General features: G+C 47.7%; 1 protein-coding gene and 1 long non-coding RNA gene across 2 annotated transcripts; both read left to right on the forward strand.

Moving 5' to 3' along the window:
• The first annotated feature begins 700 nt into the window (after window positions 1–700).
• On the forward strand, window positions 701–2832 carry LOC144130377 (uncharacterized). Its single transcript, XR_013314084.1, has 3 exons — window positions 701–1412; window positions 1531–1658; window positions 2175–2832. It is a non-coding gene; the product is annotated as an uncharacterized LOC144130377 (long non-coding RNA).
• Window positions 2833–7391: 4559 nt separating this feature from the next.
• LOC144129849 (uncharacterized) lies at window positions 7392–10612 on the forward strand. Its single transcript, XM_077663915.1, has 3 exons — window positions 7392–7626; window positions 8500–8651; window positions 10508–10612. Exons 1-3 carry the CDS (start codon window positions 7524–7526, stop codon window positions 10610–10612), a joined length of 360 nt encoding a protein of 119 aa, XP_077520041.1. The 5' UTR covers window positions 7392–7523.
• Window positions 10613–18037: the final 7425 nt, after the last annotated feature.

Here is an 18037-nt window from a genome sequence, read left to right on the forward strand (position 1 = left end):
TAGCACGCAAAAATTTATGTACATATCTAGTCATCCCCAAAATTAACGGAAAAGATCATTAAACATTCAACAAAAGCTACTCAGTTGGCTCAATCTCTCGTTTAAACAAAAGGTACCGAAAGCAACACCTGCAGGCATTCACACAGTCAGGCACACATTCCATAAGGGTTTCCGTAACTTTTCCATAATTTTTAACTTTTCATGCGGTCCAAAAGGCAATGCATGTCTGTGACAAGCACTGACAAACATTTTCATCAGTTTAGTCAAGTTAATACTGTCTATAACGTCTTGATGGACTGGCGCAATCTCCATACTACACAAGCGTTCCTCCCCATCGTATTCCGAAGCCACCTCTTCAGCCTTCTAATAATTGTTTTTTTGGGGAAAGGAAATGGCGCAGTATCTGTCTCACTGTATCGGCGGACACCTGAACCGCGCCGTAAGGGAAGGGATAAAGGGGGGAGTAAAAGAGTAAAGGATAATAATAATAATAAGGTACCGTAGTGGAGGCCTCCGGAATAATTTCGACCACCTGGGGATCTTTAACGTGCACTGACATCGCACAGCACACGGGCGCCTTAGCGTTTTTCCTCCATAAAAACGCAGCCGCTGCGGTCGGGTTCGAACCCGGGACTCTCCAGCCTTCTCAGGGCACTGAAATATCGCTCTGCTTCACACGACAAAATCGGCGTCACCAGGGGCGCGATTACGGATCAGTCTCAATCGAAATTGTCTCAAAAAGTATATCATTTGCCTCTCTCCTATTGGTCGGCGGCCATTTTGATTTTTTTTCGTCACTGACTGACGTCGTAAATGGCGCAGAAGTGGTGACGTTGGCCATCTAATTATGCAGGCAGATTGAGACGATTTTTTGAGACTGGAAAAAGTAGTATCAACACGTTTGAGACAGAAAATGGCGGCTGTTTACATCGTCGTATACGCGGGTGACCGCGCGAGCAACGGTGTCGGAGGGTGCATGAAGACGACTTTGACGCGCGGGAGAGTTATTTCGAGGAGACTGCGCAGTGGCTGTGCGACGAACTCGCCGTTGAACTGGGAAGTGCGCGGGTGAGTGCGCTGTCAGTGGAGCGGCTGCTTCTTCGCCTCCGGTGGGTTTCAAGGCGCCGTTGGAAATGAAGAAAACGTCGGCGCAGCCCAACCGACTGTGAACAAGCCTTTGCGGCGGGCAGCGGAGACCAATGTCAACGTTGGGTAACAGAAGGGGGGTGTTTGCTTTCCAAGGAGATCCGAGGAGAAGGCGGCGGCGAAGGAGGACGTCCTTTGCCTAAACGTTCGCCGCGGCAGCATCTCCGGCGTCGTCGGGTGTGTCGATTGGGCACTCATCACTATCAAGGAGTCTGGGGGCAGTGCTGCGAATGAGCCGCAAGCGGTTCTACGCTGCGGACGTAATAGTGAGTATACCTCGGCCACTGTTTTTGACCGCATGAGTTCAAGTGCTACAAGTGCATGAGCTACAAGTGCGGGCCTCGGCAGCGAGAGTGAATACGGGCTGTGCTTGTTTTTTCTCAGATCTGTGGCGCGAACATGTGCATCCTGGCCGTGGACTCGCGCTGACCCGGATCCTTCCGCGACGCGTTTGTCTGGCGGCATTCCGAGGCGGAGGAAGGCCTGCTGGACGACGGTGATTTTTTTTCTGGGTAAGCAGTAAAATAGCCGTGTCACCCGTCGGGCGAACTCAGTCACATCTATTGAGCTCCAGCACTATGCATTTGGCCGGATCTGCTAAAGCTACAAGAATCAGTCTGGACAGTTACACAAATGCAGACACTTTACAGTATGATACAGTGTATTGCCACCCTTTCCTTTTGTTAAATATAATTGCAGCAGAAACACAGGACACATAATACATTGTTGAAATGCATAGCCTTTCCTGTTGAAGAAACCAAAGCAAAATGCACCTGACAGTGCTTGTGTTTTGTAGGCAATCATAGCGCATCATTTATATGAATATGGTGGTAAAAGACTGACCTTACAGTAGTGCTCACTTATACATCTAAATCCTGCATGTATGTATGCTCTTGAATGTCATATTCAGCAAAGCCTGGTTGTGGGCTACTTGGCGTGAGTCTTCTACTGTATAGCAGAGTATCCTGTAATGCTGTTGAGATCACTGAGAAAGGACATGCTTAACTGCATCATTTTTTGTTATGCAGGAGACTATGTCTACCCACTGGAGCCATGGCTGCCTGCACCAGTTGCAAGACATTACAGACCTGACTCAGCAGAAGGCCTGTACAACACGCCACATGCTTTCACACAATTTGTGGCTGAGCGCTGTATTGGTGTGCCGAAGAGCTGCTTCCGTTGCTTTCAAGGGCACCGGATGCACCAGTGCCAGTGGAAGTGGACAGTGCGCATCATCACCGCACGTGCTGCACTTCACAGCCTCTGTTTGGATGTGCCCATATCAGCAGAGGGTGCAGGCGACACTGCCTCTGACCCAGATAACAACGGGCCACCTCTAAATGGTGGCCGCCTCGTACAGACAGGATCCCTCCTCACCTGCCTCCTGAGAAGAGCATGCGGTGCTGTACTTTTGGCCTCTCTAGGACGACCCGTTTCCAGAGGAAGGCGTACCGAGGGATGGTGCTGCGGCAGTTGCGATGGAAAATCTAGCGTCCAGAGACGACTCACCATGCTGGCATAGAGAGTCATATCAGGCACTCTTCCCCTGTTTCCACTGTCATTTCCTTGTGTCATTGCACAACACACATCTGCAAGTGTGTGAGCAATTGTGTGATGTGGTTGTGCCCTTGGCCAACCTGTGTGCAGCGAGAAGCCAGCAGTGACAAACAAGTGCCCCCCACCGGCTGCCACTTCATTTTCAGTGTGTTGCTAGTATATCTTCCAGTCCCTCAGCAGCGTGTTGCACAGTCTCTTCCTGAAGACGGAAAAGGTGCTGAAGCAGCTCGCCCAATTTCTGAAAAGCATCATTTTGAACTCTCTTTTGTCAATGCTTATGTCAGCCCACCTGCCCCTTCTCTGCTGTCTCGTTCCAGCTTGGTGGAGTGCCTGTGGTCATTACCTGTGTGACGAACATGCATGAACAAACGTGTAGTGCTGGAATAAGGCATGAAATATTTGTGGTGCTTGTTGGAATCAAAAAGCTGTTTTTTATTGCATCATACATTCAGTAAGCGCGTTTATTTTTTTAGGCACAGCATTTGACACGAGCGTTTCTATTGCAGAAAAGGCAGTGTACATACAAGCATACTTTACCTTGATGTACAATTACCGTATGGCATTTCTGAGTGCAGTTAAGAAAAAAAATCTGAAAAATTGAGTTCAAAGTGCATGTTTTCTTTCATACAGAGGCTACCTATACAATAAATATGGCATAGTACAGTGTACATGATGCATTTTCCGGACTACGAAACATTTTCGCACATATAAGTAGTGTAAATACCAAAGCTAAGCTTTTAGCGTAATGGTGTGTGGGTAGGGGTTTCGCTCTGTGCTAAAAGCTGTACCTACTGCAAGGAAACCGCTGTACAACAATGCATAATAAAGATTGTAAGGTGCAGTGGCTACAATGACTGCTAAATGACTAGAACATCTTCACTGATAGACAAAGATGTGTAAACATTACAGACACATCATCAAGGAGATGGTGTGTAATTAGAGGTTAGTTTACAATCACAAATCATGCAACACCGTTACTGGAAATGCTCTACAGCTCTAAGAATATACAGGCAGCTCCATTGTGGGAAATTTTGAGCACTCGGTTATTGCCCCATAACTGACACCTAGCTTGGTTTGCGTAACACAGGGCTATGAAGTCTTGTCCATGATGACACGAGACGGTGACAATGCTGAATGGCCGGACAAGCTCCTTGTGCTCTCATATAATATGTGTGATAAGTGCAACTGCTTTCAGCTACTTTTCGCCTAGGTATTTAATGTCCTAGTCATTTTCAACTGGCTGTTCCCTTTCAAACTGGAGCGGCCTGTATACAGGGTGTCTCAGACATGATGGACCATAATTTAAAAAAAAAAAACAAGTGGTCTTCCGACCTGAAAGGAAGTGCATGTTAGAAGCTATGCAAAGTATTTAAAGCCCTTCAAACACTGCCCTCACCAAACCCAGTTATACCAACATCACTCCGCCTGCTGAGCAAAATACAATATTACACATCACTGCCCTGTCCTACCTACCTCACTGCCCTGGATCATATGCAATGGTTGACCCTGGATCTACTACATGATCAGTAAATAACGTTAATGGAACAAGCTCGTTCTCTCCTCGGTGACAATAGCAAAGTTATCAAGTCAAGTGCTTCCTTTCTCTCTAAACAAAGTGGAGCATAAACATCACAATTTCTGCATCTTGCACAGGAAAAAAAAACAAACTACGGCAACAACTGAACATAAACCGAACGGAGCTACAAAAATACAAACGGAACATCAAGTGCTTAGCCCGATGTGGGCGTCAACACTTGGTTACGAGGCAGAAGAGTGCTGCCACAGAGGCAGGCCGTGTCGGCTCTCATTTCCCGCACCGAGATTGCAAGCTATTAGCAGCTGCACCTGTCTGTCGGCAGTTGCTTCTATGTGATGATTCATGGTTTTCTGGTATTTTCTAAAGAAAATAAACAGAACCACACGTCACTCGGCGATCGATAGGCGCCGACCGAGAACACAGACTAAAGTTGTCTTCGTCGATTTTCGATCCGAGCGCTGCTTGTAAGTTGATCTCGGCAGGCCCGTAGCATTCACTGCCTTCAATCAGATTTTTCTGCGCACTTAAGACATCCGCAAAGTACCTTGATTTTAGACGACACGCGAAAAAAACAGGAACTACCCATGGAATCAGCTGTTTTCTTGCAGGCCGCCATGTTCACGTTATGCCACTGCCAGCGCGCCCTCATGGCAAGAGAAGTTAACCTGCAGCAAATTTAATTTCAAAACTGAGAATGCTTCTAATTTTCCCTCGTGTTGTTGAGATTGCAACACAGTTTACTACCAAAATAAAACATTACTTGTTTTCTTCATTGCGTTTTTTGTTCATTTCAGACTAACATGTTCACGCTATACCGCTGACAGCACACCTTCGCGGCAAAAAAAGTGACTGAACAGCAAACTTAATTGTAAAAATGAAAACACTGGTTATTTTGCTTGGTGCTATTGGGTTTGAAATACAGTTACTTAGCAAAATAAAACATTACTCGTTTTTATTCACTGCGTTTTTTACTGCAAAACATTAGTCTACGGTCCCTTGTCGTGCGATTAGTGGTTTCGGGGCGGAGCCCACCGCCTCCTTGCTCCGCATTGGCCAATTCGGCGGTCGGCATTTCTCGGTGTCGTCATTTTGACGTCACTGTCTCAATATTGAGACAGTTTTTTGAGACTGATCCGTAATCGCGCCCCAGTATAACGCTAACGATGGTCTGCACCTCCTTAAAATACTAGCGGGCTGATTCGTTAATCCTTCGTAGTATTTCTGCTACGACATCCACCGACTTCAGACCGTGGTATTCTTCGCGTAGTAAGTGCATCCGAACCACTGCACTGCCAGGATCGACTTTGCTGTAGTGGCGGAACACTTGCATGTCGGCCTTCGATGGCTCCTTCTTCGAAGGCATGTTTTCTAGTGCTTTGTATTTCCCAATGCCCTTCGATGCGGGATCAAATCGTCTTTCGATGCCTGCAAAGGCCGCGTCAATAATTTAAAAAAATATTCAAGGAAACACTTAAGCGCCGCCCGAAGGATATGACGCGATAACCTAATGGGTTAATTCCCATATATGCGGATAGTCATTCTATGCTTTGCATTCATAGATCCCTAGGAGTCCTCATACTCCTCCTGGCGCAGTTGTGCAGCGGTCAAGCGATGCGACACTGCCCTACGATGGCAGGTGCTCCCAGCGGTGGCCTTGTGCGGCCCAGGCTGCTCTTCCCGAGCGACCAATCATTAATTTAACTGCCATGGTGGGCAGTTTGCACAGTATCCGTTGGGCAGGTTGTGATGACGCCGCAAGCTCACGTGACCTAGGTGGCTCGCCTGTATCCTACACTGTAAAAACAAACCGTCATTTTGACGGCCACTTTTTTATCTATTTTGACGAGCCGCCGGCGTCAAACGGAAAGACGGAGACTTCGCCGTGAACGAGCGGGCGAGGAGAAAGAGACGGAGAGCGCAACACAAAACGAGAAAAACTATTGGCTGGCGCGTAGGGGTACGTCATGTGAGACGTCGCTCGACGCGCGCTTCCGGCCCCCGCTGTCAAGGAAGGAGTCCGGTTGTCGTGGTTCCCTCTCGCTTTTCTTTGTGCGCGCTGCTTCTGCCCGGGTGTGCGTCTTGCTTTTTGCGCCATTTTGCCTTTTTGTGTGCGACGCGTTGGAAGGCCGCGAAGACGCAATCAAGGAACGTATGGGCTGCAGCCGAAAATCAACTGCAGCGGGTAGAGGTAAGTGTTCTGCTTATATGCTTCGTTCGTGCAGTACGCGTTCTGTGAGGCACATAGCTACGAGGAGCACGCTAGTTCTCACGCGTAATGTATACACGCACCGATGGCCGTGGGCCCGAGATTGCCGTTTCAGAGACGTGCTTCTACGTAAAGCGTGAATCGCGGCCTCATGGTTCAGCCACGTGCAGCGATTTTCAGGGCTGCGTGCGCCCACGTGTAAAAAAAAAACTTCCTGTGAGGAACACTGAGCGTACGAAGAGCATTGGCGCACGTTAATTGAAGAAAGTCGAAGAAAGTCGTTTATAGTATCTCTATCATGCGGGCACATACAATCGCGATCGAGCCTGACTTTCGGTTACGATTACTGCTACGCGGGCCAAGGATCGAAATCGAGTTGGTCGAGCTCTAGCGCGCCATGCGCCTCTGTTTAAATGCAGAACACCTTATGAATGGGCTTAATGGGCAGTAAAAATAGTCGTAAAAACCATTTTTTACATTTTCAGTTGTAATTCAGGCCAAGACATGTGCTATGACTACCATGCTGGCCATCTGCAGCTCCCTTGAATTCATGGTGTCGGCACTACTGCCGTAGGTTCGTAAAAGTATTCGTCAATAAAAAGCAGACTACTTTTCGTGCACTGATCAGCTTTTTTCTGTTTTATTTCTTACGCTCTCTCTTTTTTGTTGTTCCTCGCTTCCTGGCACACCGAGCCCCATACGTCGGTGTCCGGTGGCGATGGGGCAGCTCAGTGTTTAGTTCGTGTACTGATAGTGTGCAGCTTCATTCTTGTATAGCATTAAGATATGGGCCTAATTATTTCAGCAATAGTTATTTCCAAATAAATTCTATTCATTTTTATAGCTTATTGCCTATAAGCCTCAAACAAGGGCCAAAAATTTCTTTCGACTGGCGTATCCATTAGCTGGGAATTATTGAATCAAGTAAATTTGTAGTCTTTGTAATTTTATACCGCATTTTCATCCATTTCTGCTGAAATGATACTGTACCCGAGGTGTAGAAAGTGCCTTGATGACAGCAGGATCGTTGGAAGTATGGTTATGATTTATTATTGAGATGCATGTATCTGATCACTGATGTTTTCTCTGGAGTCTAATAACATGTGGCTTGTGAATTCCCAGCATGCAGCTGAAGGGGGGCTGGAAGGACTGCCAACAACTCCGCACCTTGCTGTGATTGGTATGTATTTGTCATTTATAGAACTTTGGCTCAAACATGGCTTGTACAGTGTATTTTATTATTCTACGATGTAACCTGATTTTGTGTAACTTCACTCTACTTAGTAGGACATATTCAAAACTTAGGAATGAGGCTAGCCCTGGATGAAAGGCTTAATTGCTGCTTCATCTTATGTATGTACAGTTTGTTTAATAATTAAACGTGATAACAAAGTGCAAGTTTGGCCAGTAGTTTTCCATTCTTATTAGTGTGTACAAAAAATTTGGAACTCAGTAGTAGTACTGTTGATAAGTGGGGAGGGTGGGGCAATCTCCGCACTATAAGGTGATATGCCAGAGTTCATCGAGACTAATGTGCGGCCTTTTGACTTGCCAAAAGCATGACGTTCTGCTAGAAAGCATGAACGAAGCTGAGCTTGGCTTTTCTCATCAATGTCATGGCAGGCTAGGTACAAAATGGAGGGCCTTTGAAAGGTTGCCTCGGTGCTTGCCCAAGTTTCGTTACCTCATCACTATTCCCCATTATTTAAAAAAAAAACGAAGTATTCTGTTGACAAAGTTAATTCTTTTTTGTCGTGCAATATTTGTAAAGCTTTTTCCATAAACAAGTGTAGTATGTTTACATGAAGCAAGCATCTTCAACAGATATAATTAGTGGCGTGTAAAGCACTGATAAGGGAGGGCATGTTGCATGTGTCTGTCTACTGCCAGGGTACCATAAGGCCTAGCAACAAGACCCAGTATGGCTTTTTACGAGTACATTTGAATTCGGCTTCTCTCAGTGTACACATCGAAGGCCATAGAGTTACTCGAATTATTAGATCACCCCTTTAGTGGGTAGCGTTTGCGTGTGACTAATTTTTTTTCCTTGCAGGATCAAGCATGGGGGACATAAAGAAGATCATCGTTGCAGTGGATTCTACAAGAAGTCTTGAGAAGGCCATGGGCCTCCTCCTTGGTGCCTTCTTTGTGTTCAACGTTGCGTACCCTCCCGACTGCCCCCTCACCCATGGAGCTTTTGCAGAGGTAAATGAGTGAATGTGGATGATGCGTTTGATAAGCAATCGGAATCCGAGGCAATAGTGTGAGCAGCAGGCTTCTTTTTTCTGAGGAAAGGCACTCGCACTCCTTAGCCAGTGCCTGCAAATGATCAGTTCTGCCCTGTTCCCCTGAAATTCTGATGTCGTCACATACATTCCTCTCGTGCATTTCTTCGTTCTCTGGCACAGCACCGTGTTGCTTTTTTGGCACACCTGTATGGTGATTTGCCAGTCACAGGCGTCTTTAGAAAGTAGAATGGTAAGATTATTGACATAGTGCTCCTTGCCAGCAGTACATGCTAACAAGCCTTGCACATTGGCTAGCTCTGGCAATTGCGAGATGAAGGCCGGACTTTTAATTTTAAATTGCACCCACTTCTGGTATTCTGACACCTGCAGAATTGCGGATTTGATCATTGTCATGTGATGAATGCACCAGCCTGGCAGTTTGCATTGCCTAAACTTGGTCACGTGTCCTGTGAGTGCATCTAGATAACACTTTTCAGTGTTTTGCTTATTTTTTTGGTTGGCTACTGCAAGAAAGGGGCTAGAACGAAGAACCAGATAGGACGGGCGACTGTCAATTATTGCTAAATGTAATGTGTGCAGCACTTTTATAAGTACCGACGTCAGGAAAAATAGGAGCGAGGATTAAGTGTAAATGCAGTTATTTTAAGTCGCTCTACTATGTATCGTGTCCACTGGCTAATGTCCTAGTGCAACATTACAGTGTGTCTGACTATGGGTTGCGTCCACACATGTGGCAAGTTGCCGGATGCCTCTCTGCACTTTTACAGGCCTCAGGTTCCCTTGTTACCATTAGTGCAGTGCTCGCTGTAGCCTGTGTACAATCAGCCCCGAGAAAGTAGAGCTCTCTACCTCACCTTCTGGGCACTCAACAAACCTTTTGCAATGATGAATGTCAGATTTCATTTTGCATTGAAACGGGAGACGTGACACATAGGCAGGACAGCTTCACAGGTACTGTCACAACCATTACATGGCACTTTCCCCTTTCACCTGGTGATCTTTTAGGGGCTGGCAGGTGTTATTAGCCCCTTTCAAAAAAAATTATGCTGTGATCCCATATTTGTCCAGAATTGCTCAGTACTTGAAATGGACAGGTGAAAGAGCCATCGTGAAGTCTGCTATGTTGGCACCTGAGAAGTTGGCCGCCCTTTGTGTCAACAGTTGCAGTGTAAAAGAAAAAAAATTAAGACATTCATCATCGTGACAGGTTTGTTGATTGCTCAGAAGATTTCAGGTGTGAAATTCCGCTTATTTGTGGCCAAGGGCACAGAAATTAGAATGAGCATTGTGCAAATGGTAAGATGATGAGGCATGATAATGAGGTTTTTAAATGTATGCATGGTTGCCACATGTGCAATTGCAGCCTATACCTGGACATCAGGGTGTTACATCAATACTGACCTATGTTTGCGGCTGATAGCTGAAAACACTGAAATGCAGCAAAATGCTCTTGCATAGTTATGGTTCTAGACTCTGTGTATGGTTCCTGTACATGATGAGCACCTATTGTTACTAGAAATACTATACGGTGTGTATGTGCAATTGTGGGCTGTTTTTACGAGTTATAATAATGGTTACATTTAGGTACATCATCTATTGTTAGTGCATGTATATGTAGCTATTTAAGCGCACTACTAGTGTGCTCACATTTGTTGCTACCTGATTTTAATCTCGTCTTTCAATTTCGTAATACTGTGTGTTGCAGAAGGTAGTGCAGTTCACACATTCATGGCATTTCACGCGTGTAGGCAGAGTATGTGATTGGCACAGTTTATGGAGCATGGATTTATTCTATCCTCGTTTTGTTTCCAGGTACCTTGGGCAGAGCAACCCAACGAAAGGGCGCGGCAAAGGCAGGGCCTGCGGAATCGCACCAAAGTTGCTGAGCCTGCTGAATGCACTTTAAATTATGAATAAACGTGCAAGTAGAAATGTAAATTTGTTTTTGTTGCATGGTTTATGAGGTACTGCCCACTGCAAGTGACTTTCATGTGGTCAGGTTCACCACACTATATATTGACACAGAATTATGTTGAGACTTGTCGTGTTGGGCCATCATACTGACAACACAGTTGCATTTCATGTTGACAAGCCAAATTTTGGAATGGTTAAAAGCATAGTCATTTCGAAATTACAGCCTGCTATTACCTTGATGGCCAAATGCTGTACTGACAGTTATAGATAATTTCAAATTTGCAAAAAGTCTTGAAGTCATAAAAACAGTTTTAAAATTGACAGCTTGCCATCGCAGACAATCAGTGGTATAATTACAGTTTGGCTATATTTTCAAATCGATAAAAATGACATCGAAGTCAGGAAAAAACATTGTCATTTAGAAATGACATCTTGCTGTAACTGCTACGGTCAAATGCTATCAAATTGACAGTTTGAGTGTGTTTCACATTGACAAGAAAAACATCAAAATGATGGAAAACTGTCATTTAGAAATGATGTTCTGCTGTCACTTTGATGGTCAAATGTCATCAAATTGACGGTTCAGTTGTATTTCAGATTGACAAGAAAGACGTCAAAATGATGGAAAAACTGTCATTTAGAAATGATGTTCTGCCGTCATTTTGATGGTCAAATGTAATCAAATTGACGGTTCAGTTGTATTTCAGATTGACAAGAAAAACATCAAAATGATGAAAAAGCACCGTCATTTTAAAATGACGGGGGTGCCATCATTTTAACGGTCAAATGCTTGGAAATAGAGCTGCCAAGGTATTTCCCGTCATTTTGACGGATTTTTTTTTACAGTGTACGTTGTTCTCTGGGCACCACCTGCTAGAGTCATGCTCGCAATTTTTTACTCACAACGCCGACAGCGGATATTCTGGACAACGAACAGACGCGCCATTGTTCGTACCTTGGGGGAGGGAGGCCGTCGAGGTCTAGGAGCTTCCACTGAATGCACTTTTAGGCCGTCGAGGTCTAGGAGCTTCCACTGAATGCACTTTTCCACCTTCGGCAGCTTTCGCGGTCTACTCCAACAGTGCATCGAACATTTCTTCGCAGAGCGTAAGTATCCCTCGACTCTCTCGATCATCTGGGGCATCCCGCAGACAATGGAGCAAATGGAGGAGCGTTTGCCTCCACGTTTTTAGGTCCACGAGCACACAGAACACCCGAAAAGCAACGTTCAGCAGGAGCGACGTATTGCCGGATTCCGGCTGCGCAGATTTCCCCTAATTTCGATGCCGGTGTGTCCTGGATCATTTCCTCAATGGCAGCAATAACTGGATCATGTTCATCCAATGCATCGGAAATCGATGGTCTCCCGCACAAGAAACGCGTTGGATACAGGAGTTTGATGTTTTTGCTTGATTTTATTTCGCGAAAAAGCTTCTTAAAAAAATTGCAGGGAACGCCTAAGCTCCGCCTTAAGGGTAAGACGAGATAGCATAATGCGTTAATTTACATATATGCAGAATAGGTAATTCTCTACTTTGCATTCATAGATCCCTGCGAGACCACACACCACTCCGGGCGCAGTGCTGCAGCGGTTTAAACGACGCGCCACTACCCTCGGATAGCAGGTGCCACCACCGGTGGGCTTTGTGCGACCCAGTTTGCTCTTCCCGAGTGACCAGTCAATTAACTCAAATGAGCAAATGTGTGTGTAGATTTTATGATCGCCTGACAACCGCTATACACCCCGCTCATTTTACGAGGCTTAGTCAAAAGTTTGCGCTCTGCGGCCAGAAAGCGGAAGTCCAACCGTCTTCACGAGTTTCGTGATTGTGCTCCTTTTGTGCTTGCAGCGTGCACAAGCCCAGGAAAACCTCATTTGATCTGGTGTGTCCATCGAGAGAGCGCGCGCATATGTTTTACTGCTCAACATCTGCGACGCCCCACGTCCCATCTGCAATTATGGCGTAGTTGACTTTTACAATGACGCTGCACAGTGTTTCTTGCAGTCTCTACAAAACAGTTATTTCTCATTTTGGAGTAAAATGCGAAAGAATAGTACGTGGGTTGAGAAGAGGCCTGCGGGTTCGAACCCGGGATTCGGAGGTTCCCGGGTTCGAACGCGACCGCGGCGGCTGCGTTTTTATGGAGGAAAAACGCTAAGGCGCCCGTGTGCTGTGCGATGTCAGAGCAGGTTAAAGATCCCCAGGTGGTCGAAATTATACCGGAGACCTCCACTACGGCACCTCTTCTTCCTTTCTTCTTTCACTCCCGCCTTTATCCCTTCCCTTACGGCGCGGTTCAGGTGTCCAACGATATATGAGACAGATACTGCGCCATTTCCTTTCCCCAAAAAACCAATTATTATTATTATTTATCTAATTTTGGAGTGGTGGAGAGGTGTACCTCGTTTTCCTTTCAATCCAATTTGTGAATTAATTATCTTCTGCACGTGACATCATGTACTGGTGGAAGTTCCTTTCTCTTCTGTGTCACCATTGAACGCCATGCCCTGACGCAGAAGGAACTTGGACCGCCAGAAAGGTAACCTTAAGACAGAGTCTCGCTACCTCCGGCTGCCTCAAGGCGTGCGTGCTGACTTAGACCAAAGTCGACTGCTAGCTGCTGTGATGGTAAAAAGCGATTTTATGCCCTTCTGACTCTTCGTGCTTGGTAAATCTTTCCGTAGCCTTTTCCCAGTTTGCGATGCCAGTCACTCTAAAGACACCCGGAGCGTGCTGCCTTGACGGCTAAAAAAACTCTCCTTACCTTGCGGTGGCACAGCAGCAGCAGACTACCCTGCAGACTTCTTTGGCGTAGTGGAGCCAAGGTATGGTGCCAAACCACATTTTTAATTGATGTTTTTTTTTCTTCTCTGGGTCCTGTCTGTCTTTCTGATATACGACTACTTGGCCAGGAATAAACTGAACGTCTGGACGAGATGGCCTGTCCATAAGTTTGACCTGAACCGGAGTTGGTTGCGGCGTCCATACTTGTGTGCCTGCACAACTACTTCCGAGTAGAGTGGCAGCTACGAGCCCGAGTGGACATATTGCAGGGTCTTGCGGTTGGCTTGAGAGCGCGTTTATAAAAACTGTTCATGTGTTCTGTCTCACAACCAGTTCAGAGTAGAGTAACGGCTACGAGCCCGACGAGGCAGATTACATACAGGGCCATGTGTTGGGCTCGGGAGCGCGTCTATAAAAACAGCTAATCTGCCCCGTTTTACAACGTCTGAGTAGAGGGCAGGTTACGAGCTTGAGGCAGCAGATACCAGGGCCGTGCGGGTGGCTTGGGAGCGCGTTTACAAAAATTGTTAAATGTGCTCTGTCTCCCAACTAGTTCAGAGTAGAGTGGCAGCTACGAGCCCGAGGAGACAGATTCCAGGGCTATGCGTTAGGCTTGGGAGCACGTCTATAAAAACTATTAATCTGTTACGTCTCACAACTTCTTCTGAGTAAAGGGTAAGCTACAAGCTTGAGGCGGCAGATACCAGGGCCGTGCGGTTGGCTCCCTAGTGCATTTATAAAAGTTGTTAAATGTGCTCCGTCTCACAACTAGTTCAGTGTACCAGCTGGTACATTGTCCTTTTCCTTTAATTTTCACTGTATTAACAGCTCACGTATGAACAACTGCTGTGCAATATGCGGCAAAAAAGACGAGAACTGCGCATAAGCTATGTTCATATTTACGTCTCCAGTGGCATAACAAATGGCATCAATTTGTCTGAACCCGTACACGGCACTCGTGGTACAGATGGTTGAGTTGTCTAGAAGGAATGAGTGTCCGAGTGCTCTGGCGACCAGCCTGCGGCGTGGAGCCGGCGTGCTCACTAAGATCCACGCGAGGAACTCCACAGCTGTTGTGCTTATGGCGCCTCCAGTGCGGCTGGTTCTGTACAGATGAGGACCGCTAGCTTTACAGCCTGCGGACAGTCGCCAAAGCCAGCAGGGCAACCTGAAGACACGCTAAACTTTCCTCAGCATCTTCCAAAAGCCTGGAGATTAGAATGAGAGGGGCAGGAGTGCACTCGCAGCCCAACTGACTTGCATAGCACGGCAAAGAACCACGCCACCTTTTAGCCCCTCTTGTCACTAGCGCACTAACGCTAGGGCAACGACTGTACGAGCCTCACCATGAGGACAGACAATCTCAACAAAAGAATAAAGGTTGTAGGGTTGGGGGTCGGGGGGGGGGGGGGGGGGGCTGTTTAGTACAGCGACAGGCTGCTCATTTCACGTAAGGTGTCCGTGAGCACAAACGCATTGCAATCCAAGGGCGATACCCGTGCTCCTGCCATCTCTTCCCCGCCACTGCCGTGCCTTATCCGGCGGTGAGCGCAGGGCCACCGATTCATCTCCCGTGTCTAGCATTACGTCCGTGTACACGCTTATTCAGTGCGCACGCACACGTACACGCTGTCCCAGGAGGAGGCCTGATGGGGCCGTCGTCGGCATCCCTGTTTGTCTTGGGCTTGCGCGCGCGCTCAGCGTGGGGCCGTCGTTTAGCGGCGGCGTCAGTCGGCAGGGGGCCACCCCCTCTCGATGGAGTCGCCAAGGCAGCGGGTGCGCCATGCGCCCTGACGGCGCCGCGCCTCTTGCCTCCGGGACTGCCGTCGCCGATGACGAAGACAACGCGCCGGCCGCCGATCCCGGTGCGGGGAATTTTTCGGGTGCTCGTACTCTCCCTCTCTGTCTACATCCTCCGTCACTGGCATGTTCTCCTCCTCTCCCACCACTCTCTTGGTAAACGGAAGGGAGTTGAAGAAGCGACGGGTGGAGAGCGGCGAGAGATGGGAACAGGAGGGATGCAAGTAGCTGCCACGCGCAGTGGAAGCACGCCTGTTTGCACATTTCGCAAGCTCAGTGCCCGGAAACGACAGCCTTGCTTCAGTATATGCAATACTTTCAATATATACTCCTTTATGTTTAGAGTGTAGGATGGGTAGGTGGCTGCATGGTAGTGTTTCTGGAGGGCAGCTTTTTCCAAATGCATCTTAGAATTAAATTTCACAGTCGCTTTTTAGGCCCGCTGCTGCGTAGGCTTCTGTTGGGTGGAGGTCTTGCGGAGGGTGCAGGCAGGTGTACTGATGGTGGGTGGCGCTTCTAAATGATAGAGTTGGAAGGATGGTGTTGGGTAGATGGCGCTTTTGGACGATGAAGTTGGGGGGGGGGGGGGGGGGGGGGTCACCAGATTTTCGGATGGGGGGGACTGCTTTCGAATTAAAATAAAGGAAACATCGCACAAGTCACACAGCGGAGTCATCGGAACAAAGGTGGCGGTTCCGTGCGTACCGGCTCCCGGCGATAACGGTACTTCGAACTGCCACCCTGCACTAGTTCCCTCCCTTTTTTTTATAGTCTGTGATTTACTCCACCATTACGTATACTCGTTCCCCACACCCCGTCACCGATTTTCGCGACATTCGCCTTAAACTTTCGGGAGTGGGTTGCAAAAACCTACCACTACCTGCCCTGAGTGCTTTTTTCTTTTTATTTGATTAATGACTCCACCACCCTGAAATGAAACGGTCACAAGGTGCACATATTCGCGAAGCTCTTCATGCCAGTGAGATCTACTAGGGATAGACATGGATGCAGCTGTGCGGTGCAGCTCCCAACGGTAATCACGACGATGGTCCGATCACGGTAAGCTATCGCGCGGCACATCTGCTTCGTGAATCCTGTAGCACTGCGAAGCGCACGTATACCCAGCATCCGCGGACACCCCAACCAGTGCCTCAAAGAGCTCCTCGCTGGTCGAGGGTGCGCACGCGGCTTCAGAGGGGGGAGGTGACACGGGATCGAGGCATTTAGGAGAAGACGCGCGCCCGGCTCGCGTAACCGTCGCGCGCGCGCATCTGCATGCATCGGCTCCCGCCGCGGCCACAGAGGGACCACGTTGTCGTACCTTCAGGAATGAGAGAGGGGGGAAACCTGCAAACAACTCAACCCTCCCCACATCCTTCCCCTTCCAGTCTCAGCGCGGTCACCCCCTCTCCCCCGCCCAGCCCGAGAAGATGAGCGGCGCAACGCGATTATGATGGACGACGCCTAGCTTTAATTGTTCCAGCTTTGGCGCCGCGGTGTCACAGCAGCGTCTGCCTCTGCTGCCTCTGCTGCTCCGTATGCATGGGAGTGTCTCCGCCCGTTGTGTCCCCCGAATGAGGTCCGCGTGGTTTGTAATGCTAAGCAGCAGCACCCTCGCTAATAAAGCGGCGGCGCGACAGAGCCCGTAATGGATGCATCGCCTCGATGGTGTGCGCTCAGCTACCGAACGCCTGTAGCGGTGAGTCTGGTTTGGAGAAGCACACTGAACAAAGCACGAGTGCACCTCCAACAGCCTCGTGTATGAGAAGGCCGTGTTGAATTGCACAGATTGGCGGTTCGTTATAGGCGGCGTCGCTGGAGAGGAACTAATGTGTCGACGGGAAAGGACGTCCCCGAGACGTCTTTATACATGCTGCTTCTGTACGCACGGTCGATGACTGGATGCTTGAAAGAGTGATTTTTGGTGGATTACGCTGTTACCCAAGTTAGCGGATGTGTGAGTGACGATGTGGGCGTGAATGATAAGGTTATTCTCGTTTTGGTTGTCTCAAAGCATGCCGAAAAGAAGTGCGTGAGGGGGATTCATACATGGTTAGCGTCTAGGTTAAACTGCTGGTTTCATTGGTTCGAGGTCGCCATCAGTGCGCATAAATTAACAACATCCGAGGTCAGCAGATATTGACGTTGTTTCTCTGTCTTGCCTAAATAAGAGCTAAGATGCGCCATCTCGAATGTTTTTGGACAAAAGAGTGTCTTGAGAACCCTGCGGAACGTGATCATGCTGTCCGGAGCCCTTGTTCATTATGTTGACACAATGTCAATGCTTGCCCTTCCAGAGATGTCACAATTTGGCAAAACTTCCCAGTTTTAGCACCTGCAATGAATTTTTTAGCAACCTCTGCAAAAACATAACACGTGTTCATGGTGTTTAAAAAATGTGTTGCGCGAGTATTCCCCCCCCCCCCCCCCCCCTCGTGTTCAAGTTAGGTGCAGCGTTTGTAAAAAATTTAGAGCAATAGGTGGTGGAGCCTTTATAAGCAGTCTTGTAAGTCCTAACTTTGAGAGGGGAGAGGACGAAAGTTAGTCTTACCTTCCGAAGATTTGGAACGCCGGGAATGCACAACGAGCTACGTGGCCTGGACGAGAAGAAATCCCCCGGGGGCTCTAAACGTTTAAAAAAAGTTGAACCTACTTTGAAGCGCAGCACTGCTCACGAAGAACACAAAATTTGATCGCAAAACGTTTGGTTTACAGCTCGGAATACATTTAATTCATTGCTAGCAAAGGCTTTTTAGCTTCCTTCGTCGCTGATGTGCAGTACACGTGAAAAGATATTTGCACAGGTGAGTGACGGTCACAATGGCGAAAGCACCACACGGAG

The sequence above is a fragment of the Amblyomma americanum genome, chromosome 4 (genome assembly GCF_052857255.1).
Source record: "Amblyomma americanum isolate KBUSLIRL-KWMA chromosome 4, ASM5285725v1, whole genome shotgun sequence".
NCBI lineage: Eukaryota > Metazoa > Arthropoda > Arachnida > Ixodida > Ixodidae > Amblyomma > Amblyomma americanum.

Bases quoted from the DNA above. Each gene is read 5' to 3' on its own strand.
- LOC144129849 (XM_077663915.1), top strand. From the start codon at position 7,524: ATGTTTTCTCTGGAGTCTAATAACATGTGGCTTGTGAATTCCCAGCAT. The intron at 7,627-8,499 runs GTATGTATTTGT...TTTTCCTTGCAG, and splicing joins TCCGCACCTTGCTGTGATTG to GATCAAGCATGGGGGACATA. The intron at 8,652-10,507 runs GTAAATGAGTGA...TTTTGTTTCCAG, and splicing joins CCCATGGAGCTTTTGCAGAG to GTACCTTGGGCAGAGCAACC.